Source organism: Dendrobates tinctorius, unplaced genomic scaffold, assembly GCF_039654945.1.
Source record: "Dendrobates tinctorius isolate UK_male_01 unplaced genomic scaffold, ASM3965494v1 ptg000226l, whole genome shotgun sequence".
Lineage (NCBI taxonomy): Eukaryota > Metazoa > Chordata > Amphibia > Anura > Dendrobatidae > Dendrobates > Dendrobates tinctorius.
In genome coordinates, this window is record NW_027361893.1 from 3219371 (window position 1) to 3245942 (window position 26572).

At 48.4% G+C, this 26572-nt stretch overlaps 2 protein-coding genes across 2 annotated transcripts in view; both read left to right on the forward strand.

Moving 5' to 3' along the window:
- The window catches only part of LOC141059314 (uncharacterized), a 150880-nt gene that overhangs the window by 108914 nt on the left and 15394 nt on the right, over positions 1-26572 (forward strand). The window contains exon 8 of the mRNA XM_073555641.1: positions 3359-3365. Within this exon, the coding sequence (XP_073411742.1) occupies positions 3359-3365 (7 nt within the window). The remainder of the gene's footprint in view (positions 1-3358; positions 3366-26572) is intronic.
- Positions 1-26572, forward strand: part of LOC141059311 (oocyte zinc finger protein XlCOF29-like) — a 46994-nt gene that overhangs the window by 5985 nt on the left and 14437 nt on the right. The gene's annotated exons all lie outside the window — the stretch shown is intronic.

The window sequence follows — 26572 nt, forward strand, 5'->3', positions numbered from 1 at the left end:
TCCTGTAAGGCATATTGTGCCAATTCAGGCCAGGCGTCCAGTTTAGAGGCCCAATAGTCAAAGGGGAATGACCGGTGAGGGAGAACATCGATATGGGAGGAAAAGTAGTTTGTAACCATAGTTGACAACTGCTGCCTCCTGTCACTTTTAATCGATGCAGTATTAGCAGTCGTGTCATTAAACCCCTGTCTCCAACGCCACTTCTGTGTGCATCACGAACACCTCTTCCATTGTGCCCACTACGGCTCGTGTGAGCACTAGCACCGCTGCTGTGTGCTGGGAAAGCCTCAAGCAAACGGTTTACCAGAGTTGCTTGTTTGTTTGCCAATATTATCTCTAGGTTCTCCTGTGGCATGATGTGTAATTTGCCTTTGTAGCGTGAATCGAGGATGCTGGCCAGCCAGTAGTCATCATCCCTCATAATTTTGGCAATGCGGGGGTCCCTTTTTAGGATCCGCAAGACATAATCGCACATGTGGGCCAGTGTTCCAGGTGTCAATGATGCACTGCCCGTGGTGGGTGGAGGAGCAGTTTCTGGCAAATCCACATCCCTACAGTCACGCACAAACACTGTCCCTGACCTTGGAACGCCAAGAGATGGTACCGTATGAGGAGCGTCCAGCTGTGTAAGGCGTATTAAACAAATTAAATCAATGTATATATTATGCTAGTCACAGACGCTCTCACAGTATGTATTGGACCGTAATCCAACAAGCAGATATACGGAACTGTATCAGAAGTGTACAGCTGTATACGATTTTTGTGCGACTAACAATCTCCGTATATGTATTGTAGGGAATCGACTCGCTTAGGTGCAGCGGGAGACAAACATGAGGCACGTTCCTTTAAAATTTCACCAGGTTTATTACTCTATAAACCATAGACAGCATAACACTGAAATGTAACCTTCACTTCAGGCACAAAAGAACATAAACGTCCGTGGCTTCAGACTCGGACTGAGAGTCTCAGCACATGCTGGGAGGTGTAGTCCTCCCCATATACAACCTCTGTAGTGTCCCACCTGGACACATGGAAGTCTGTCCACACTCAGACAGACTCCCTCACAGTCTCTCACATGTGCCAAACACCTCAATTACATAGCCCTGTAACCACACCCAAAGGGGATCACATGGCTATGACATCACTAAAGGTTGTATAGACACACACAGGCTTCCCTGACACAGTGTAACAGAAAGATCAGCAGTACCTCTGCTGATCAATACACCCTGGAGCCTGCATCCCAAGGCCACCCACCTTGAGACCCATAATGGTCATTTAGGACCCTGCTCCTGTTACCACACTGAATGTGCCTGTACACCCGTCCTGGGACACCCACACAGCGCCCCCTAGCTGACATAGTGGTAACTACACCACAGTATTTACGGAGTGTCACACACACACGCTGACTAGGTATAAAAGTGACTGTAATGCAAACGGCAGATATACAATACTGTTGGAGAATCAGACAGCTCTATACGATGTGTGTAAGGAAAATTGTCAAGCTCCGTGTATTTGTATACAGACTGACACACGCTGTCTCTGTCTAGTTTTGACGGTAATCAAACAGCAGATATACGAAACTGTTTGAAAAACGGACACGACTCTAAGGTGTAGGTTGGAAAAAATCCTCGTTTTTTTTTTCCAGAGTCACACACAGGTAGCTTCTATTTGTCCGTGCTAGAAGGCGGTACACGGTAGTGTGTGAGGAGCGTACACCGCTGTACGGTGTGTGTATGTAAAATTGTCAAGCTCTGTGTATTTGTATACGGGCTGTCTCTGTCTAGTTTAGACCGTAATCAAACAGCAGATATACAAAACTGTTTGAAAGATGGACACGACTCTAAGGTGTAGGTCTGGAAAAACTGAAGAAGTCCTCGGCTTTTTTTTTCCAGAGTCACACACAGGTAGCTTCTATTTGTCCGTGCTAGAAGGCTGTTATGATTGAGTCACCGTAGGAGGCAAAAATAGAAATGCTAGCTAAGTCCAGAAAACCAGAGAAGTTGGCAGCTATCGGATTGCAGACGACTTAACCTATCAACACAACTAGCAGTAGCCGTGGGGGGCTCCTACGATGCCCTAGGCCCCTCGATCACAGCCGGAGGACTACATAGCCTAAAGACAGAAAGGGAAATCTAAACTGCCCCAGAGCAGACCCCAAAGCAAAAGGCAGCCCCCCACATATAATGACGGTGAAGCAAGAAGAAAGAACAAAACACAGACAGAAAGATAGACTGAGCAAAGATGGGGCCCAAGCTAGCTTAGATAGGAAAGGACAGGAAGGCTGCTGTCTGCAATCCGTGCAAAACCCTATGAAAATAAGAGCCAACAAACTGACAGTAAAAAAGGCCCTGAAGACGCTAGGCTTCAAAAAAGGCTATGTCAGTACTCAGGAATATTCTGAAGACAGAGCAACAGGCAAAAGGAGATTCAGCTCACCCCAGCAGGGAATGGCAGAATCCAGAAAAGCAAGGAAAACAAAACACAATTCAAAAAGGCAAAGCAGAAATCTTAGCTTTAGATGAGCAGGAATCAGACTGGTTTCCTAGAAGTCCACAGAGAAATCACCCGCAGGCCAGAAGGGCGTCGGCAGCCTTATATCCAGTCACTAACTCCACTCAGCCAGTCATCATCATCAGCCCCAGGTGTTTGACAATCAGGCTCACTACCTTTCTTCACCAGAAGAGGGAGTTCCTCGGGCCTCAGTAGTGAAGGGGAAAATTAACTCACAACAGTACCTCCCCCTTGAGGAGGGGTCACCGAACCCTCAACCACGCCACCAGGGCGATCAGGGTGAGCCCGATGAAAGGCACGCACCAATCTTTTGGCATGAATATCAGGCAGAGACCCAGGAATTATCCTCCTGACCATAGCCCTTCCACTTAACCAAATACTGGAGTCTCCGTCTAGCCAGATGGGAATCCAGTACTTTCTCTACCTCATATTCCATGTTACCTTCAATCAATACAGGGTCTGGAGGTGCAACCCCTGGAACAACAGGTTCAACAAACCTCTTCAACAAAGATTTATGGAACACATTATGGATTTTAAATGTGACAGGAAGAGCCAAACGAAAAGAGACCGGATTAATAATCTCCAAAATCTTGTAAGGTCCAATAAATCTAGGCTTAAACTTAGGAGAAGCCACCTTCATAGCAATATTTTTTGATGATAACCACACCATATCACCAACCTTAAACTGGGGACCAATGTTCCTATGTCGGTTGGAAAACCGCTGGGCCTTTTCCTGGGAGAGAGATAACTTATCCACCACTTGGTCCCAGATCTGGTGCATTCTCTCCACCATAGTGTCAACACCTGGGTGTCAGAGACACCGCACTACACTTGCTCATAGAGCCAGTGCGCGTGTCCTGAGTACAGAAGCAGTGCTAAGAGTTACCTGGGGAGCAGGGCAGCAGAGGTGACCAGGCGTGCTTCAACTATTAGTGTCAGGGTCCAGTCAGCGCTGGAAAGTAAAGAGGCACGGGACCTGCGGACACTAAAAATGAACAAGCTTGCACGGGACCTATGGTCATGTGACTGCAAGGGGGCGGGGCTTAGCGTCCTGCTTTCAGATATGACAGGACACCATACAACAACTCAGAGTCAGGCAAAACGGAGGTCACAACAGTACGGGCAAACGAAGTACAGGAGGGACAAACAGACGGGAGGTCAGACAAAGCCAAAGGTCATACACAGGATCACAGTACAGTACCAGGGAGGAGACAGAGCGGATAATCAGGGCCAAGCAGAGATCAAAACCAAACAGACATAGGAGGTACCAGGCAGAATCCAAAGCAATATCCAGGGAACAGACCGAGTCATACACAGAGAATCAAGTAACCAAACACAGCACAAACACACTCAGGGGTCACCACACAATGCCAAGGGCAAGAGTATAACTGACAGGGATGGGAGCGTCCTGAGGCTATAAGAAGCCTCCCCCAGAACCAGGGAGAGGCTACAATCATAGCCCCAGGTGTGCAGGTAAGCCTGCATCGGGATCACAACCTTTAACCCCAGAAATGCCAGTCATCAGCACTGGTTCCAAACATTAACCCCACGTGTGCGAGTCAAACCCGCACTGAGATCATGACAGTACCCCCCTCTCAACGGGGGGCCTCTGGACCCCCAGGCTTGCCCGGGTACTTAGCATGGAAGGCCTGTACCAGGCGATCAGCATGCATCAACCGGGCCGGTACCCAGGACCTGTCCTCCGGTCCATACCCCTTCCAATGAACCAGGTACTGTACCGACCGCCGTACCAACCTGGAATCTACGATATGACCAACCTCGTACTCCACCTGCCCCTTGACCAAAACAGGAGAAGCAGCAGACTCGGAGTCTCCCCGGACTGCTTCAAAAGGTTTCAGTAGAGATTTGTGGAAGACGTTAGGGATCTTGAAAGAGGGTGGAAGGCACAGCCTATACGCCACTGGATTGATTTTTTCCACAATCTTGTACGGGCCAATGAATTTGGGTCCTAACTTGGCTGACGGAATCTTTAACTTAATGTTTCGCGTGGAGAGCCAAACTTTCTCTCCCACCCAAAACATGGGACCAGGTGTTCGTTTCCTGTCCGCGAAAAACTTATACCTGCCTTGAGACCTGGATATACGCCGCTGGACTTCTGCCCATGTATCTTTTAACCGCTGAACAGAGTCCTCAGCCCCGGGGCACCCCGAATCCAGATGAGAAAACTCACCAAAATGAGGACTGAACCCATAGTTAATCAAGAAAGGGGACCTACCAGTGGATTGACTCACCCGACTATTGAAGGCAAATTCAGCCAACGGCAGTGCATCGCACCAGTCACTCTGTCTAGCAGAGGTTAGACACCTGAGGATCTGTTCCAGGGACTGGTTAGTGCGCTCCGTCTGCCCATTGCTCTCAGGATGGTATGCAGACGAAAAGGACAGAGACATACTTAATTTTTTGTAGAAAGCACGCCAAAACTTAGCCACAAACTGCACACCACGATCAGACACCACATTCAGGGGTACCCCATGGAACCGGATCACATGCTGCACAAACAACCTGGACAACGTCTCAGCTGACGGTAGTGCAGACAGGGGTACAAAATGAGCCTGCTTAGAAAACCTGTCCACCACTACCCATACCACTATATTACCCTTAGATGGAGGGAGATTGGTAACAAAATCCATGGATAAGTGAGTCCATGGCCTTTCAGGCACTGCCAAGGGTATCAGCTCCCCTGCCGGCCGGCTATGAGAGCTTTTAGAACGAGCGCAGACCCCACAACCAGCAATGAATTTTTTTATGTCCGAACCAAGGGTAGGCCACCAAAAGATCCTAGCCACCGCCAGACGTGTGGCTGAAATACCAGAGTGAGCACTCAGCTTGGATTCATGGAACTCCTGCAAGAGTTTCAGGTGAAGTTGCTCTGGGACAAACAACTTCCCCTCCGGCTTGGCCGCCGAGGCCTGCGACTGGGCCCCCTGAATCTCCCGTTCCAATTCAGATGAGACCTCTGCTATCACAACCCCAGGGTGAAGAATGGAGGACGGTGGCTCAGGGGGCGACACCGGCTGAAAACTGCGTGACAAGGCGTCAGCCTTGACATTCTTAGACCCTGGATGAAATGTAATTGTAAACTGAAAACGGGAAAAAAAAAAGTGACCAACGGGCTTGTCTGGGCGTTAGTCTTTTAGCAGACTCAATGTACGACAAATTTTTGTGATCCGTGATCACCGCAACCGGGTGACTGGCCCCCTCCAAAAAGTGCCTCCATTCTTCAAACGCTAATTTGACCGCAAGAAGCTCTCTATTGCCTACGTCGTAATTTCTTTCCGCAGCAGAGAACTTCTTGGAAAAGAAAGCACATGGCCTGAGGTTGGTTAGAGTGGCAGGCCCTTGGGACAACACCGCCCCCACCCCCACCTCAGAGGCGTCCACTTCCACGACGAATGGTTTGGACGGATCTGGCTGCACTAACACAGGAGCAGACATAAAACATTTTTTCAGCGTCGCAAAGGCCTCTTTTGCGAGCGAGGACCAATTTCTCACATCCGCACCTTTGCATGTTAGATCCGTGAGAGGTTTGACCACTTGCGAAAACCCCCGGATAAATTTGCGGTAACAATTGGCGAACCCCAAGAAGCGCTGAAGACCCTTAAGATCTCGGGGTTGCACCCAATCCGCAATGGCCTGCACCTTCTTGGGGTCCATGCGAAAACCCTCACCGGATACAATTAACCCCAAAAAGGACAACTCTTGTACACAGAATACACATTTTTCCAATTTGGCATACAAATGATTTTCTCTCAGCCTTTGGAGCACAGTTCGTACATGTTCCAAATGAGAATACTTGTCGGGGGAATATATCAAAATATCATCTAAGTAGATAACGACAAAACGACCAATGAGATCCGAGAATACCACGTTGATGAAATTCTGAAATATGGCAGGGGCGCTGGTAAGACCAAACGGCATGACTAAATTTTCAAATAGTCCCTCGGTCGAGAGGAACGCGGTTTTCCATTCATCCCCCTCTCGGACCCTTATCAAATTATATGCCCCCCGAAGGTCCAATTTAGAAAACCACTTTGCCCCTGATAGTTGGTTACATAAATCGGGAATCAACGGAAGGGGGTACGTATTCCGTACAGTAATTTGATTAAGCTCCCGGAAGTCGAGACAGGGATGTAACCCGCCATCTTTTTTCTTTACAAAAAAGAAACCTGCCGCCACAGGTGAGACTGAAGGACGTATGTGTCCTTTGCGCAGACTTTCAGTAATGTACTCCTTCATAGCCAAGCGCTCAGGACCGGACAAATTAAACAGACGGGCTTTGGGTAATTTAGCCCCCGGGACCAGCTCAATAGCGCAGTCAAAGGGTCTATGTGGCGGTAACGTCTCGGCCTCGCTTTCGGAGAATACATCGTCGAAGTCCTTCAGGCATTCCGGAATACCTTCCAGCTCGACAGATGATACAGACACAGATTTAACAGGTTCAACCAGCAGTGCGGATTTATCATATAACTCAAAATCATTAAACCCCCATTGTACAATCTCCCCCGTTTTCCAGTTAATAACTGGGTTATGGTGTTCTCGAGAGAGTTAGGTGGGGGATGTAACGCCAAGGCATCCTGCAGCCGCTCGGACAAGCCTCTGCGAAAGAGTCTTCGGAGTGCGGCGTCGCTCCAAGAGACCTCTGCCGCCCAGCGGCGGAACTCAGAACAAAACCACTCAGCTGAGTGTTTCCCCTGACAGACACTCATCACCATGTCCTCTGCCAATCGCACTCGGTCAGGTTCATCATAAATGTGCCCGAGGGCCTCAAAGAATGCGTTCACAGACATACGTTCAGGAGCAGAGGAAGACAGTGAGAAAGCCCATGCTTGCGGAGCCCTCCGAAGTAGGGAAATAATGACCCCCACCCTCTGGAACTCATCCCCGGAGGAGCGGGGCCTTAGAGAAAAAAAAAGCTTGCACGGGACCTATGGTCATGTGACTGCAAGGGGGCGGGGCTTCGCGTCCTGCTTTCAGATATGACAGGACACCATACAACAACTCAGAGTCAGGCAAAACGGAGGTCACAACAGTACGGGCAAACGAAGTACAGGAGGGACAAACAGACGGGAGGTCAGACAAAGCCAAAGGTCATACACAGGATCACAGTACAGTACCAGGGAGGAGACAGAGCGGATAATCAGGGCCAAGCAGAGATCAAAACCAAACAGACATAGGAGGTACCAGGCAGAATCCAAAGCAATATCCAGGGAACAGACCGAGTCATACACAGAGAATCAAGTAACCAAACACAGCACAAACACACTCAGGGGTCACCACACAATGCCAAGGGCAAGAGTATAACTGACAGGGATGGGAGCGTCCTGAGGCTATAAGAAGCCTCCCCCAGAACCAGGGAGAGGCTACAATCATAGCCCCAGGTGTGCAGGAAAGCCTGGATCGGGATCACAACCTTTAACCCCAGAAATGCCAGTCATCAGCACTGGTTCCAAACATTAACCCCACGTGTGCGAGTCAAACCCGCACTGAGATCATGACACTGGGCAGGCAGAGGGCTCCACCTGCCCTGAAGAAAATCGAGGATGAAACCCAAAGTTACAAAAAAAAGGTGACATCAAAGTGGCAGAACTAGCTCTATTATTTAAAGCAAATTCGGCCAAGGGCAAAAATGAAACCCAATCATCCTGATCAGCGGAAATAAAACATCTCAAATACGACTCCAAGGTCTGGTTTGTTCTCTCTGTCTGCCCATTGGTCTGAGGGTGAAAAGCAGAGGAGGACAACTGAATTCCCAGCTTGGAACAGAAAGTTCTCCAAAATCTAGACACAAACTGGACGCCTCTGTCAGATACAATGTTCTCAGGAATCCCGTGCAAGCGAACCACCTGTTCTAAAAACAGGGGCACCAATTCAGAGGAAGACGGCAACTTAGGGAGTGGTACAAGATGAACCATCTTAGAGAACCTATCACAAATCACCCAAATAACAGTCATCCTTTGAGAGACAGGCATATCAGAGATGAAATCCATTGAAATATGGGTCCATGGCCTCTTGGGGACAGGCAAAGGCATCAACAACCCACTAGAGCGAGAACACGATTTAGACCGGGAGCACGTCCCACAGGACTGCACAAAATTCCTGACATCACGAGACAAGGAGGGCCACCAAAAAGACCGACTCACCAGATCTCTAGTACCAAAAATACCTGGATGACCAGCCAAAGCAGAGCAATGAACTTCAGACATCACTCTCTTCTTCCACTGGTCAGGAACATACAACTTTCCACTGGGACAACGCTCAGGTTTGTCCTCCTGGAACTCTTCCAGAGCACGTCTCAAATCGGGCGAGATGGCAGAAAGAACTACCCCTTCGCCTAAGATGGTAGCAGGCTTGGTCACCACAGGAGAATCAGCAAAGAAGCTCCTAGAGAGGGCGTCAGCCTTGACATTCTTAGTTCCAGGAAGAAAAGAAACCACAAAATCAAAACGTGTAAAAAACAAGGCCCACCTAGCCTGTCTAGGGTTCAAGCGCTTAGCCGACTCTAGGTAAATCAAATTCTTGTGGTCAGTGAGGACCACGACTTGATGCTTAGCTCCCTCCAACCAATGTCTCCACTCCTCAAATGCCCATTTCATGGCTAACAGTTCCCGATTCCCCACATCATAGTTACGTTCAGATGGAGAGAACTATCGGGAAAAGAAAGCACAGGGATTCATTTTAGATGTTACAGGATCCTTTTGGGACAAAACAGCTCCTGCACCAATCTCAGAAGCATCCACCTCTACCTGGAACGGAAGTGAGACATCAGGTTGCCGCAAAACCGGGGCGGAGGTGAATCTTCGCTTCAGCTCCTGAAAGGAAGAAACAGCCTCCGGAGACCAATTTAACACATCAGCACCCTTCTTAGTCAAATCAGTCAATGGCTTGGCAATACTAGAAAATTTTGCTATAAATGTCCGATAAAAATTAGCAAAACCCAAAAACTTCTGGAGGGCCTTCAAAGAAGTGGGCTGAACCCAATCGTAAATGGCCTGTACCGTGGCCGGGTCCATTTCAATAGTTGACGGGGACAAAATAAATCCCAAAAAAGAAATCCTCTGTACTCCAAAAAGGCATTTAGATCCTTTGACATACAGGGAATTCTCCCTCAAGATCCGGAACACAGTCCGAATATATTCCACATGAGAATCCCAATCCTTGGAGAAGATCAAAATATCATCCAGATAGATAATCAAAAATGTATCGACAAAATCTCGGAAAATATCGTTCATGAAGCACTGGAAGACAGAAGGGGCATTAGTGAGCCCAAAAGGCATCACCAGGTACTCAAAATGTCCCTCCGGAGTATTAAACGCCATCTTCCATTCATCCCCATGCTTAATGCGAATAAGATTATACGCCCCCTGAGGTCAAGCTTGGTAAACCAGCAAGCACCTTTAACTCTGGAGAATAGATCAGAAATCAGGGGTAACGGATACTGATATTTAACAGTAATTTTGTTGAGAGCACGATAATCAATACAAGGTCTTAATGATCCATCCTTTTTGGCTACAAAAAAAAAAACGGCACCTAAGGGTGACGAGGATGGTCTAATATGACCCTTCTCCAACGCCTCCTTAAAGGATCGCATAGCCTCGTGCTCGGGTACAGATAAATTGAAGAGCCGACCCTTGGGAAATTTACACCCCGGGCTCAGTTCAATTGCACAGTCATAACTCCGATGAGGAGGCAGAGACGCAGACTCATTCTCACTAAATACATCATAAAAGTCCGCCAAATAATCAGGAACATCATGCGACTGAGGAGAGGTGGAAAACACCGGCGCCTCACTAAAGGCACACCGACAACCCCAACTCACCACAGACACAGATTTCCAATCCAAAACTGGATTATGAATTTGTAACCAGGGAAACCCCAGAACAATAGTATCATGCAGATTATGTAACACCAAAAACCTGCAATTTTCTTGATGGTCTGGGGCGACCCGCATTACCACCTGGGTCCAAAACTGAGGTTTATTTTTAGCCAAAGGAGTAGCATCAATCCCCCTCAAAGGGATAGGCGTCTGCAGAGGTGTCATCGGAAATCCACAACGTTTAGCAAAATCCAAGTCCATTAGGTTTAGAGCTGCTCCCGAATCCACAAAAGCCTTGGCGGAAAATGTGGACAGGGAGCAGATCAGAGTAATAGCCAGAAGAAACTTAGGTTGAACACCACCAACAGAAAACGTGTGTGCAAAGTGTTTCTCGCATTTAGGACAGACAGAAATAATATGCGAGGCATCTCCACAGAAAAAACACAACTTATTACGCCTTCTGAACTCCTGACGCTGCTCTCTGGAAAAAACTCTATCACATTGCATAGGTTCAGACATCTGTTCAACAGGTGGCAACACCTCTCGTGCAGCTCTGCGTTCGCGCAAACGCCGATCAACCTGAATGGCTAAAGACATAGAATCGTCAAGACCAGAGGGAACAGGAAATCCCACCATAGTATCTTTTACGGCTTCTGACAACCCCTTCCGAAAGAGAGCAGCCAAGGCATTATCATTCCAGGTAGTAAGTACTGCCCACTTTCGGAATTTTTGACAGTACAATTCTGCAGAATCACGACCCTGGTTCAATGTCAGCAGGGTCTTTTCAGCCTGATCAATGGCATTAGGTTCGTCATACAACAACCCCAAGGCCTGAAAAAATGCATTCACATTAGTCAGAATAGGATCATCTGGTTTCAAAGAAAACGCCCAATCCTGGGGATCGCCACGCAGCAAAGAGATGACAATTTTAACCTGCTGCGTGGAGCTCCCTGACGAGTTAGGCTTCAAGGCAAAAAATAATTTACAATTATTTTTGAAATTCAAAAATTTAGACCGATCCCCAAAAAATACATCAGGTGTAGGAATCTTTGGTTCAGCAGCATGTGAATGAGCAAGGTAGTCGGAAATTCCCCGCACTTCCGCAGCGAGCTGCTCCACACGATCAGACAATTGCTTTATCTCCATTGAGAGAAAAAAAAAATTCCCCCTACGGCCTCAGAGATATAGAGGAAAAAATATACACACCTTTTTTTTTTTTTTTTTTTATACAATTCTTTCCTGCAATTGAGTACCCTAGGATCTGCGGTATGGCGGGTGATTCTGTTATGATTGAGTCACAGTAGGAGGCAAAAATAGAAATGCTAGCTAAGTCCAGAAAACCAGAGAAGTTGGCAGCTATCGGATTGCAGACCCCTGAACCTATCAACACAACTAGCAGTAGCCGTGGGGGGCTCCTACGATGCCCTAGGTCCCTCGATCACAGCCGGAGGACTACATAGCCTAAAGACAGAAAGGGAAATCTAAACTGCCCCAGAGCAGACCCCAAAGCAAAAGGCAGCCCCCCCACATATAATGACGGTGAAGCAAGAAGAAAGAACAAAACACAGACAGAAAGATAGACTGAGCAAAGATGGGGCCCAAGCTAGCTTAGATAGGAAAGGACAGGAAGGCTGCTGTCTGCAATCCGTGCAAAACCCTATGAAAATAAGAGCCAACAAACTGACAGTAAAAAAGGCCCTGAAGACGCTAGGCTTCAAAAAAGGCTATGTCAGTACTCAGGAATATTCTGAAGACAGAGCAACAGGCAAAAGGAGATTCAGCTCACCCCAGCAGGGAATGGAAGAATCCAGAAAAGCAAGGAAAACAAAACACAATTCAAAAAGGCAAAGCAGAAATCTTAGCTTTAGATGAGCAGGAATCAGACTGGTTTCCTAGAAGTCCACAGAGAAATCACCCGCAGGCCAGAAGGGCGTCGGCAGCCTTAGATCCAGTCACTAACTCCACTCAGCCAGTCATCATCATCAGCCCCAGGTGTTTGACAATCAGGCTCACTACCTTTCTTCACCAGAAGAGGGAGTTCCTCGGGCCTCAGTAGTGAAGGGGAAAATGAACTCACAACAGAAGGTGGTACACGGTAGTGTGTGAGGAGTGTACACCGCTAGACGGTGTATGTATGTGAAATTATCAAGCTCCGTGTATTTGTATACGGACTGACACATGCTGTCTCTGTCTAGTTTAGACCGTAATCAAACAACAGATCTACGAAACTGAAAAACGGACACGACTCTAACGTGTAGGTCTGGAAAAACTCCTCGTTTTTTTTTCCAGAGTCACACACAGGTAGCTTCTATTTGTCCGTGCTAGCAGCTGGTACACGGTAGTGTGTGAGGAGCGTACAATGCTGTATGGTGTGTGTATGTAAAATTGTCAAGCTCCGTGTATTTGTATACGGACTGACACGCTTTCTCTGTCTAGTTTTCACCGTAATCAAACAACAGATATACGAAACTGTTTGAAAAACGGACACAACTCTAAAGTGTAGGTCTGGAAAAATGGACAAACTCCTCGGCTTTTTCTTCCAGAGTCACACCCAGATAGCTTCTATTTGTCCGTGATACCAGCCGGTACACGGGTGTGTGTTAGGAGCGTACACCGCTAGACGGTGTGTGAAAAAATGAATGCTCAGTAACTCACCAGGACAAAATAATAAAATTTGGAGTGCTTTGAAAAATCAGTTTGAAAAGCAGTGTGCACACAGCAATGCAGCTAGCAGGTTGCCTTAAAAGGCAGCCTAATCACCACCAGTGCTGCTGCCCAACAAAAATACTCCCCTTTCACTGCACACTAACTGTACAGTGAAAAGCGCTAACAGCAGAAGCAGGTTTTTTTTTCTTCCCTGCCTAACACTCTCCCTGTTCAGAATCGGCAGCAGCACCTCTCCCTATTGTAAGATCGGCCGAAGTAAGATGGCGGTCGGCGTTCACAGCCTTTTATACCCACTGTGACGCCACACAAAGCCAGCCAATCACTTCAATGCCCTTCTCTAAGATGGTGCTGGACGCTGCGCATGTCATCACATTGCCCACAGTGTGTGTCCTCCATCATTGGGTGAGAAAAGGCGCTGAAAGCATCATTTGAAACGCGACTTTGGCGCGCTGATCGGCGACCTCATGACTGACCTCACACTAGGGTCGGGTTTCGATCGGCGAAACCCGACTTTGGCGAAAATAGGCGATTTTTGAATCTGACCGACCTGTTTTGCTCAACTCTAGTGGTAATGCCTCATATGTGACTGTACAGTACTTCATACCCACACTGCGACACTTGGGAGGGAAAGAGCGCTATTTGATTCTTGGAGACCAAATTTTCTTAGGTTACAGTAGGGAAAATAAGTATGTGACACACTGCAGATTTTGCAAGTTTTCCCACCTACAAAGAATGGAGAGGTCTGTAATTTTTATTGTAGGAATACTTGAACTGTGAGACAGAATCTAACAATGAAAAACAGTAAATCACATTGTATGATTTTTAAATAATTTCCATATATACTCGAATATAAGCCGAGATTTTCAGCCCATCTTTTTTGGGCTGAAAGTCCCCCTCTCGGCTTATATTCGAGTCATATACACCAGGGGGTGTTAGGTCATACTTCCCCATCCTGGCGCTGTCTCTTCAGCCCCCAGCTTCTCCGCGATCTCCCTTCCTTCAGCGGTCACATGGTACCGCTCATTAAACTCATGAATATGTGCATATTCATGAGTTTTAATGAGCGGTACCACGTGACCGCTGAAGGCAGGAAGGGAGATCACAGAGAATCTTGGGGCTGAAGAGACAGCGCCAGGACGGGTAAGTATTGCGATACTCACCTGTCCGGCGTCCATGGCTGCTTGTACTGTCTGGCACGTCATCTGTCAGTGATGTTCAGACAGCAGAGGGCACGGTGACGTGGTCAGTGCGCTCCGCGCCCCCTGCAGTCTGAATGCCACTGACAGATGACGTGCCAGACAGCAGCAAGCAGCGATGGACCGGGGGACAGGTGAATATCTCAGGTGCCAGCATTGACACCGGCACCTGGCCCCCAGCGACGGAGAGGTGAGTATGTCTTTTTTTTATTTTTAAATGCAGCAGCGGCAGCACATGGGGCCATAATCTATGGTATGTTATGGGGGAATAATCTATGGAGCATCTCATGGGGGCAGCATATGGGGGCATAATCTATGGCACATCTTATGGGGGCAGCATATGGGGCCATAATCTATGGAGCATCTTATGAGGGCAGCATATGGGGCCATAATCTATGGAGCATCTTATGGGGGCAGCGTATAGGGGCATAATCTATGGAGCATCTTATGGGGGCAGCATATGGGGGCATAATCTATGGAGCATCTTATGGGGGCAGCATATTGGGGAATAATCTATGGAGCATCTTATGGGGGCAGCATATGGGGGAATAATCTATGGCGCATCTTATGGGGGCAGCATATGGGGCCATAATCTATGGAGCATCTTATGGGGGCAGCATATAGGGGCATAATCTATGGAGCAGCATATGGGGGAATAATCTATGGAGCATCTTATGGGGGCAGCATATGGGGGCATAATCTATGGAACATCTTATGGGGCCATAACCTTTATGGAGCAGCATATGGGGCATAATCTATGGGGCATCTTATTGGGCAGCATATGGGGGCAGCATATAGTGGCATAATCTATGGGGCATCTTATGGGGCAGCATATGCGGCATAATCTAAGGAGCAGCATATGGGGCAGCATATAGGGGCATAATCTATGGAGCATGTTATGAGGGCAGCATATGGGGGAATAATATATGGAGCATCATATGGGGCAGCATATGGGGGCATAATCTATGGAGCATTTTATGGGGGCAGCATATTGGGGAATAATCTATGGAGCATCTTATGGGGGCAGCATATGGGGCCATAATCTATGGAGCATTTTATGGGGGCAGCATATAGGGGCATAATCTATGGAGCAGCATATGGGGGAATAATCTATGGAGCATCTTATGGGGGCAGCATATGGGGGCATAATCTATGGAACATCTTATGGGGCCATAACCTTTATGGAGCAGCATATGGGGCATAATCTATGGGGCATCTTATTGGGCAGCATATGGGGGCAGCATATAGTGGCATAATCTATGGGGCATCTTATGGGGCAGCATATGCGGCATAATCTAAGGAGCAGCATATGGGGCAGCATATAGGGGCATAATCTATGGAGCATGTTATGGGGGCAGCATATGGGGGAATAATATATGGAGCATCATATGGGGGCAGCATATGGGGGCATAATCTATGGAGCATTTTATGGGGGCAGCATATTGGGGAATAATCTATGGAGCATCTTATGGGGGCAGCATATAGGGGCATAATCTATGGAGCATCCTATGGGGGCAGCATATGGGGGAATAATCTATGGAGAATCTTATGGGGGCATAATCTATGGAACATCTTATGCGGCCATAACCTTTATGGAGCAGCATATGGGGCATAATCTATGGGGCATCTTATGGGGCAGCATATAGTGGCATAATCAATGGGGCATCTTATGGGGCAGCATATGCGGCATAATCTAAGGAGCAGCATATGGGGGCAGCATATAGGGGCATAATCTATGGAGCATCTTATGGGGGCAGCATATGGGGGAATAATATATGGAGCATCATATGGGGGCAGCATATGGGGGAATAATCTATGGATCATCATATGGGGGCAGAATATGGGGGAATAATCTATGGAGCATCTTATGGGGGCAGCATATGGGGGAATAATCTATGGAGCATCTTATGGGGCAGCATATGGGGGCATAATCTATGGAGCATCTTATGGGGGCAGCATATGGGGACATAATCTATGGAACATCTTATGGGGCCATAACCTTTATGGACAGCATATGAAGCATAATCTATGGGGCATCTTATGGGGCAGCATATGGGCATAATCTAAGGAGCAGCATATGGGGGCAGCTTATAGGGGCATAATCTATGGGGCATCTTATGGGGCAGCATATGGGGCATAATCTTAGGAGCAGCATATGGGGGCAGCATATAGGGGCATACTCTATGGAGCATCTTATGGGGGCAGCATATGGGGGAATAATCTATGGAGCATCTTATGGGGCAGCATATGGGGGCATAATCTATGGAACACCTTATGGGGCCATAACCTTTATGGAGCAGCATATGGGGCATATTATTCTGTGGAGCATCTTATGGGGCCATTATTAACCTTTGTGCAGCATTATATGGGGTGTATTTTGTATGGAGCATCTTATGGGGCTATCATGAACTGTATGGAGCATTATATGGGGCTCCTGATTGAAAATGGATATTCAAAAACATTTAACCTACTGATGTCTCAATTAATTTTACTTTTATTGGTATCTATTTTTATTTTTTAAGTTCACCAGTAGCTGCTGCATTTTCCACCCTAGGCTTATACTCGAGTCAATAAGTTTTCCCAGTTTTTTGCGGCAAAATTAGGGCGGGTCGGCTTATACTCGGGTCTGCGTATACCCGAGTATATACGGTAAATTGAATTTTATTGCATGAAATAAGTATTTGATACAATAGAAAAACAGGATTTTTGGCCCACTCCTTCATACAGATCTCCAGATATTTCAGTTTTTGGAGTGGTCGCTTGGCAACATTGAGTTTCAGCTCAATCCAAAGATTTTCTGTTGGGTTCAGGTCTGGACACTGGCTAGGCCACTCCAGGATCTTGAAATTCTTCTTAAGTAGCCACTCCTTAGTTCCCACGTCTGTGTGTTTCGGGTCATTGTTCTGCTCGAAGACCCAGCCTCGACTCATCTTTAATGCTCTTACTGAGGGAAGGAGGCTGTTGGCCAAAATCTCCAGATACATAACTTCATCCATCCTTTATTCAATACGGTGCGGTCATCCTGTCCCCTTTGCAGAAAAGCACCCTCAAAGTATAATGTTTAACCTACTATGCTCCATAGTTGGGATCGTGTTTTTGGGGTTATACTCATCCTTCTTGTTCCTCCACACATAGTGTATGGAGTTGATAAGAAAAAGTTGTCTTTTGGTCTCATCTGACCACATGACCTTCTCCCATGCCTCTTCTGGTTCATCCAGATGGTCATAGGTGTCCTTCAAATGTGCCTGGACGTGGTCTGCTGGCGTGAAAAGGGGAACCTTGTGTGCCATGCAGGATTTTAATCCATGATGGTATGGTGTATTACTAATGGTAATGTTTGAGACTGTGGTCTCAGATTTCTTCAAGTCCTTCAAACACAAGACATCTGGAGCAGTTTGCTCATGAGGAGTGGGCCAAAATACCTGTCGAGAGGTGCAGAACTCTCATTGACAGTTACAGGAATCGTTTGATTGCAGTGATTGCCACAAAAGGTTGTGCAACAAAATATTAAGGGTACCATCATTTCTGTCCAGGCCTATTTCATGAATTTTATTTTTTTTAAAATTCTGTGGAAGCATGGTTGAAAAGCAATATCTGACTTTCATTTGTTCATTTTCATAGATTTTTTATTTATTATTACTTTTGTCAAATTCAAGTTATTTCTGAGACCATTGTGAGTTTTTCTGTCATTAAACGAGGGGTACCAACAATTTTGACCATGTGTGTACACTTAGGTGAAACAGTACACGCCTCCTTTTGTATCATTGAGGTGGTTAAACCCAATGTGGGAGGAGGTGATCACAATAGATGTGTCCTCAAAAAGGAAAGTGAGAGGATTTTTAGACTGGATTCACGAGCCCATAAGGGACTCAATGAGCAAATTTCCTATGCCTGTTTTGTGTGAATACAGCCCCATCCTGGATTACATTTTTGGATTTTATTCTCTACTCATTACTATTCAGTTCCCTGTGAATTGGGTTCACATTTTGTTGTACTTCATGGAGATATTTGAGCCTCTTTATCAGAATTATTTCTTATCAGTTATATCCCACATATACTATTTAGTAATTATTAAGTGTGGTGATCCTTGTGTAGCTCTAATTATGCAATAGGGGTCACATTTGACCATTTAGGAACATACTGTGGGCCATCATCCCATATTTTATGAAGTGATAAAGTAATAATAATCTTTATTTTTATATAGCGCTAACATATTCTGCAGCGCTTTACAGTTTGCACACATTATCATCACTGTCCCTGATGGGGCTCACAATCTAAATTCCCTATCAGTATGTCTTTGGAATGTGGGAGGAAACCCACACAAACACGGGGAGAACATACAAACTCCTTGCAGATGATTATTGGGCACAATATGCTGAACATCATGAATTAACATGAATTAACATGCCTGTATCAAACCTGATGAAGCTGTTGGGGAAACGGGTCAAGGCGAATTGTTGAAAGATTCAGTGATGGGTGCCATACCCTTTCTTTATATATCTTGAGATATATCTGGTTCTATTTAATGTAATAGTGTATAAAAAAAACTTCCTTCTCATCCCCAATGGGGGTGTTCTTTTTTGTTGTCCCTTCTCATTCTCGGGTTCTCTACCAGAGGCCTGGAAGTTTGAGGGTTCTGACCTTACTCAAGCTCTCTGCGAAAGATCCTAGTTGTTCCCAGCTTTGCACTTTTCTGGACAGAGAGCTCGATTGTTGCTCCTGGCAGTAGTGTAGCTACCGGGGGGCAGAGGGGGCGATGACCCGCGCTCTGAGGGGGACCACCCAGAGCTACGCTACTGTAACTGTACAGTTACCTTCTACGTCAGAGCAGGGAGAATCGATCTCCCTGCTCTGCCGCCCGGCCGCTACGGGGCCCCAGAGCAGGCGGTGGAGGGCCCGGTGCCAGCAGTGAGCCCTCCGCCTGTCATCGCAGGGTCAGCTATACAGCTGACCACAATGATGAGAGAAGGAGCGAGCGCGCCTTCTCTCATCATCCCCCTTTCAGCTTCTGACAGCGTGCGCGCTAACGTCACTGCCCGGTGCCTGCTGTCAGGAGATCAGCGGGAGAGCAGGGAGCAGCGCAGAAGCCGGGAGGAAGAGAGGTGAGTATTTTTTATGGGGTGCATTATTTTACAGTCTGCCTATGGGGAGGGGTGCTGCCTTACTATCAGCCTGCCTATGGGGGGTGGGGTGCTGCCTTACTAAGTCTGCCTATGGGGGGGTGCTGCCTTACTAAATCTGCCTATGGGGGTGCTGCCTTACTATCAGTCTGCCTATGGGGGGGTGGGGTGCTGCCTTACAAAGTCTGCCTATGGGCGGGATGCTGCCTTACTCTCAGTCTGCCTATGGGGGGGATGCTGCCTTACTATCAGTCTGCCTATGGGGGGGATGCTGCCTTACTATCAGTCTGCCTATGGGGGGGGGTGCTGCCTTACTAAGTCTGTCTTTGGGGGGGTGCTGCCTTACTATCAGTCTGCCTATGGGGGGGATGCTGCCTTACTATCAGTCTGCCTATGGGGGGGTGGGGTGCTGCCTTACTAAGTCTGCCTATGGAGGGGTGCTGCCTTACTCTGTCTGCCTATGGGGGGGATGCTGCCTTACTATCAGTCTGCCTATGGGGGGATGCTGCCTTACTATCAGTCTGCCTATGGGGGGGGTGCTGCATTACTAAGTCTGTCTATGGGGGGGTGCTACCTTACTATAAGTCTGCCTGTGGGGGCGTGCTGCCTTACTATCAGTCTGCCTATGGGGGGTGCTGCCTTACTATAAGTCTGCCTATGGGAGGGGTGATGCCTTATCTATAAGTCTGCCTATGGGGGGATACTGCCTTATCTATAAGTCTGCCGATGGGGGGATGCTGCCTTACCTATAAGTCTGCCTATTGGGGGTGCTACCTTACCTATAAGTCTGCACATGGGGGGTGTGCTGCCTTACCATCAGTCTGCCTATGGGGGGTGCTGCCTTACTATCAGTCTGCCTATGCGGGGGGGTGCTACCTTACTATCAGTCTGCCTATGGGAGGGTGCTGCCTTACTATCAGTCTGCTTATGGGGGTGCTGCCTTACTATTAGTCTGCCTATGGGGGGGTGCTACCTTACCTATGTCTGCATATGGGGGGGTGCTGCCTTACTATCAGTTTGCCTATGGGGGGGTGGTCTGCCTTACCATCAGTCTGCCTATGGGGGCGTGCTACTTTACCTATAAGTCTGCCTATGGGGGTGTGCTGCCTTACTATCAGTCTGCCTATGGGGGTGTGCTACCTTACCTATAAGTCTGCATATAGGGGGTGCTTCCTTACTATCAGTCTGCCTATGGGGGGGTGTGCTGCCTTGTTATCAGTCTGCCTATGGGGGGTGCTGCCTTACTATCAGTCTGCTTATGGGGGGATGCTGCCTTACCTTTCAGTCTGCCTATGGGGGGTGCTACATTACCTATAAGTCTGCATATGGGGGGGCTTCCTTACTATCAGTCTGCCTATGGGGGGTGTGTGTGGTCTGCCTTACTATCAGTCTGCTTATAGGGGGGTGCTACTTTACCTATAAGTCTGCCTATGGGGTAGTGTTGCCTTACTATCAGTCTGCCTATGGGGGGATGCTGCCTTACTGTCAGTCTGCCTGTGCGGGGTGCTGCCTTACTATGAGTCTGCCTATGTGGGGTGCTGCCTTACTTTCAGTCTGCCTGGGTGGGGTGTTGCCTTACTATCAGTCTGCCTATGGGGGGTGCTGCCTTACTATCAGTTTGCCTATGGGGGGTGCTATCTTATCTATAAGTCTGCCTATATGGGGGGTGCTGCCTTACCAATCAGTCTGACTATGGGGGGGTGCTGCCTTACTATCAGTCTGCCTATGGGGCGTACTACCTTACCTATAAGTCTGCCTATGGGGGTGTGCTGCCTTACTATCAGTCTGCCTATGGAGGGGTGCTGCCTTACTATCAGTCTGCCTATGGGGAGGGCGCTGCCTTATCTATAAGTCTGCCTATGGGGGGTGCTGACTTACCTATAAGTCTGACTATGGGGGGTGCTGCCTTACTATCAGTCTGCCTATGGGGGGGTGCTATCTTACCTATAAGTCTGCCTATATGGGGGGTGCTGCCTTACCAATCAGTCTGACTATGGGGGGGAGGTGCTGCCTTACCTATAAGTCTGCCTATGGGGGATGCTGCCTTACCAATCAGTCTGCCTATGGGGGTGCTGCCTTACCTATAAGTCTGCCTATATGGGGGGTGCTGCCTTACTTATCAGCCTGCCTATATGGAGGGTGCTGCCTTACCTATCAGTCTGCCTATGGGGGGTGCTGCCTTACTATCAGTCTGCCTATGGAGGGGTGCTGCCTTACTATAAGTCTGCCTATGGGGAGGGTGCTGCCTTATCTATAAGTCTGGCTATGGGGGGGTGCTGCCTTACTATCTGTCTGCCTATGAGGGTGGGTGTACTACCTTACTATCAGTCTGCTTATGGGGGGTGCTGCCTTACTATCAGTCTGCTTATGGGGGGGGTGCTGCCTTACTATCAGTCTGCCTATGGGGGGGTGCTGCCTTACCTATAAGTCTGCCGATGGGGGGTGCTGCCTTACCCATCAGTCTGCCTATGGGAGGTGCTACCTTACCTATAAGTCTGCATATTGGGGGGGTGCTGTCTTACTATCAGTCTGCCTGTGGGGATGTGTGTGTGTGGTCTGCCTTACTATCAGTCTGCTTATGGGGGGGTGCTACTTTACCTATAAGTCTGCCTATGGGGGTGTGCTGCTTTACTATCAGTCTGCCTATGGGGGGGTGCTACCTTACCTATAAGTATGCTGATGGGGGGGTGCTGCCTTACCTATGTCTGCCTATGGGGGGGTGCTGCCTTACCTATAAGTCTGGCTATATGGGGGGTGCTGCCTTACCTATCAGTCTGCCTATGGGGGTGCTGTCTTACTGTGACGAGTCAGCTTCAGCTGAGTCGATTTTTTCTTTAGAGTGGACCCTCTGGGTCGTGGCACCCACCCACCGAGGGTGAGCTGACCTTGTGAGGAACCATCCCCTATACAGGGAGCGTCAGGGGCAAGACCAAGGGGGTGAGCCACCACGACTGCTGGAACCAGACGGCTGGCTCAAGGAAGACACAATGTGAGTGTCTGACGACAAGGGACGTGCAGGAAGCAAGACAAGACGTGAGTTCAAGGTATCTTTATTAAGGCAAACTCAGGGTAACATCAGGTGCAAGACGTGATAACACAGGGAAAACACAGCAAGGTGCGTGCGAGGGCACACCAAGGTCCATGGCATGGTACGTGCTAGATGGCATGCCTGGGTACAGGCAAGGGCACGATGACGTCGGACTCCGGACAGCAGGCAGCGATCAACAAGGTCATCAGGTTCCGGAGCTCTGACAGCGATCGGCAGGTTCCGGGCATCCGGCAGGCAAACCAGGCTTTAGGCGAGGAGGCACGAAAGTGTTCAAAACATGGTGCGTGTTAGGGAACACGCCAGGGTCCAAGGCAAAGTTCAAGGCAGGGTGCGTGCTAGGAGCACACCAGGGTCCAAGGCAAGGTGCAAGGCAGGGTTCAACACACTAGGCATGGTGCGTGTAGAGGGGACACGCCAGGGTTCAAGGTCTAAGGTCCTAGGCACGCTTAGAGAAGCCGCCAGGATTCAAGATTCAAGGTCCTGCGCGTGCTCGAGGCACGCCAGGGACACGGTACAAAGAATGGTCCTGGCCGTGCTAGGAGGCACGCCAGGGTACATGGTTAGCGGCAGGTCCCACACGTGCTAGAGAACACGTTGGGCTCTGAAGTTCAGGACAGATATCCTGCGCGTGCAGAGGTGCACACCAGGGTCAGGGTTCAAGACAAAAGAGCACAGAGCAAGGTACAAGCAAGACAAAGATTCAAGACAGGTCATAGAACTCAGAACACGACAGAGAGACAAGGTTCAGAGCAGCGAAAGAGAAAGACTTGTGCAAGAGTAGCACAAAAATGCACAGTGCGAGAAACAGCGTGGGTGCAAGAGAGCACGGAAATCATGACTGGGGCACCGGCAGGCGGTACCGGCTGGAGGCACAGGCAGGCGGGCATGACTAGAGGCAGCATGGCTGAGGCACAGACAGGTGGAAACTACAATAGCACTGGCCAGCGAGCACGGTTGAGGCACAGGCAGGCGGGCACGACTAGAGGCGGCATGGCTGAGGCACAACAGGCGGGCACGGGACGACCAGGCGTGTGCAAGAGGGCACGCAGCCACAAGGCAGGGCTAGGCAAAGGTACAGGACAGAGACGCGTGCGCTACAGCACGGCAAGAGAGGTGCAAGAGCGCACGAAAAACAGACTAGACACAGAGTTCAAGACATGGTCCTGCGCATGCAGAGGGCATGCCAGGGGCAGAGTTCAAGACAAGTTCCTGCGCGTGCAGAGGGCACGCCAGGGTCAGGGTTCAGGACAGAGAGCGGAACGTAGGCAGTAGCACAGAGCCGTGTACAAGATAAGAAAAGCGGAGCGTATGCTAGAGCCCAGAGCAGGGTACAGAGACACAGAACTAGCAGCGGAGCGTAGGCCGAAGCCCAGAGCCGGGTCAAGGCAGTGCCTTGAGACTAGTCAGCAGAGACATAGAGTAGAGTACAGAGCTAGCAGGGTAGCGTAGGCCGAAGCCCAGAGCCGGGTCAAGGGAGTACCTTGAGACTAGCCAGGGAGTGTGATAGAGAGCACCATAGCAGAGACATAGAGCAGAGTACAGAGCTAGCAGCCGAGTGTAGGCTGAAGCCCAGAGCCGGGTCAAGGCAGAGCCTTGAGACTAGCCAGGAAATGTGCTAGAGAGCACCATAGGACAGAGTCTAGCAGCGGAGCGTAGGCCGAAGCCCAGAGCCGGGTCAAGGCAGAACCTTGAGACTAGACGCGGAACATAGGACGAACAACAAGGCAAAGAGGAGCTTAGGCAAGACATAGCGAAACAGGCTAAGACAAAGAACAGAGGAAGGACTACAAGTCTAAGAATAACAAGACAACACATGGCACAAAAGACAACACAAGACATGGCATGAGACAAGAGGAAGAATACAAGCACAGAGTGTGTGCAGAGAGGCACAACAGGGCAGAGTGCAGGGGCACAGAATACAGGGAGCGACCAAGCAGCCATGCAAGGAAGCAACACGATACTCAGGCCCCGACCATAGGAAGGGGCAGACTGATATAGGGCATTAGCACCTGCACTTCCGGGTCAGGACCACGAGAGGACTTCCGGTTCAGATCCTCCAGGATCATAGAGGGGGTCACATGGTCGAGTCCTCCAAGACCATAGAGAGGGTTGCTGGATCAGACAGTGATGGAACATAGCAAAGGTCACATGATCAAGGGCTCCAGGATCACAGAGAGGATAGCTGGATCAGACAGTGCTGGAACACAGGAAAGGAGCAACGGCGTGTAGCCATAAGGTAAAACGCACATGCGCACTGGAAGTGGCAGGCAGCCATGAGATGAGGCGCGCGTGCACACTGCTCCAGGCATCTTGCAGCACAACAGTCACGAGGTGCGTGTGCACACTGCTTCAGGGTTCTTGCGGCATAACAGTCATGAGGTGCGTGTGCACACTGTTCCAGGGATCGTGCAGCATAACAGTCATGAGGTGCGTGTGCACACTGCTCCAGGCATCTTGCAGCATAACAGTCATGAGGTGCATGTGCACACTGCTCCAGGGATCTTACGGCATAACAGTCATGAGGTGCGCCTGTACACACAAGCGAGACCCGCGGGGCGCCCGCAGGGACCCGGACCTGGGGACAATGAAGCATGACAGGCATGACAATGGAGATCATGCAGCGCAAGCAGCATGGCCGGCATGACGGGCATGACACTTACCTATCTGCCTATAGTCTGCCTATATGGGGGGTGCTGCCTTACTTATCAGTCTGACTATGGCGGGATGCTGCCTTACCTTACAGTCTGCCTATATGGGGGGTGCTGCCTTACCTTACAGTTTGCCTATATGAGGGGTGCTGCCTTACCTATCAGTCTGCCTATGGGGGGTGCTGCCTTATGTTCCAGTCTGCCTATGGGAGGGTACTGCCTTACATTACAGTCTGCTTATGGGGGGCTGCATTATACTATAGAGTCTGCCTATGGGGAGTGCATTATACTATATTGAGGACTATCTGGTGTATAATGCTATATTGACGCTATCCAGGGTGCCATCATGCAGTGTGGAGATTACAGTGTTGGAGCCATCAAAATTTTGGGGGATAGTAAGGGGTCAGTATATATACAGAGAGTGGGCATTATACTGTGTATAAGAGAGCATCATACTGTGTATAGGGGAGCTGTACAGGAGGGGACTCTGGACATTATTAAATGTAAAGTGAGCACTTATTGTATAGGGGAACTCGGGTAACTGTGACTGTCAAAGGGGCATACACAGGGCATTATTACTTTCTAGGGGGCACAATGTGGGCACTGTTTTCTAGGGAACTTGCACCCAGCATCACTATATTGTAGAGGAATGCTTTAGAATTTAACCCCTTCCTGACCTATGACGCCACATAGGCATAATGAAAAGTCGTGCCAATACGACCCATAATGCATATATGGTGTCATGAATTGATTGCCCCCCTGCGGGTCAGGTGACCGGGGGCACTGAAAGGTCACCTGACCCACACACAGAGGACACTTCATAGTTAACCCCAGGGGGCGTGGCTTAGCCCCCACGTGCCTACGATCGCTCTGATTGGCTGTTAAAAGTGAAACAGCCAATCAGAGCGATTGTAATATTTCACCAATGAAATTTGGTGAAATATTACAATCCAGCTATGGCCGATGCTGAAATAGCATCGAATAATATAAGCGGGGGTCTACTTTACCAATACCGATCAAAAATGTATATAGCAAATTGGTATGGAAATAATTGTATATTTGTATTAAAACTTAACTTTTAATCTTAAATTAAAAACTGTATATTGCAAATTAAGGTGCCAAAAAACATATAGTGATTGTGCCTGTGCAAACGTGCCCATAAAAACAAATTATAATGAGACGCCTCCTATTGTCCAAATATGAGCGGATTATTATCCTCTTTAGTGTCTAAATATGGCCAGGTATTAATAATACCAAACACTAGCCATAGAACATCTCAGTATATGCAGCGACACATTTTTTTAGAGGTTTTCTTAGGTAACTAAACCATTATTATAATTCCTGTTCTCATTTCCATCATTGTGAACAATTATCATTAGAAAGCGAATCATAAAAAAATATCTATTTCTCCAAAATCAGATATCCATTACATTGGCATATTTTACAGGTCAAAATGAACAATATATAGCACCTATGGAGTCCAGTATAGTGTAGTGCCTATATTCCACAAAAATACTGAATATTAAATACTCTCATGATGCGTTATT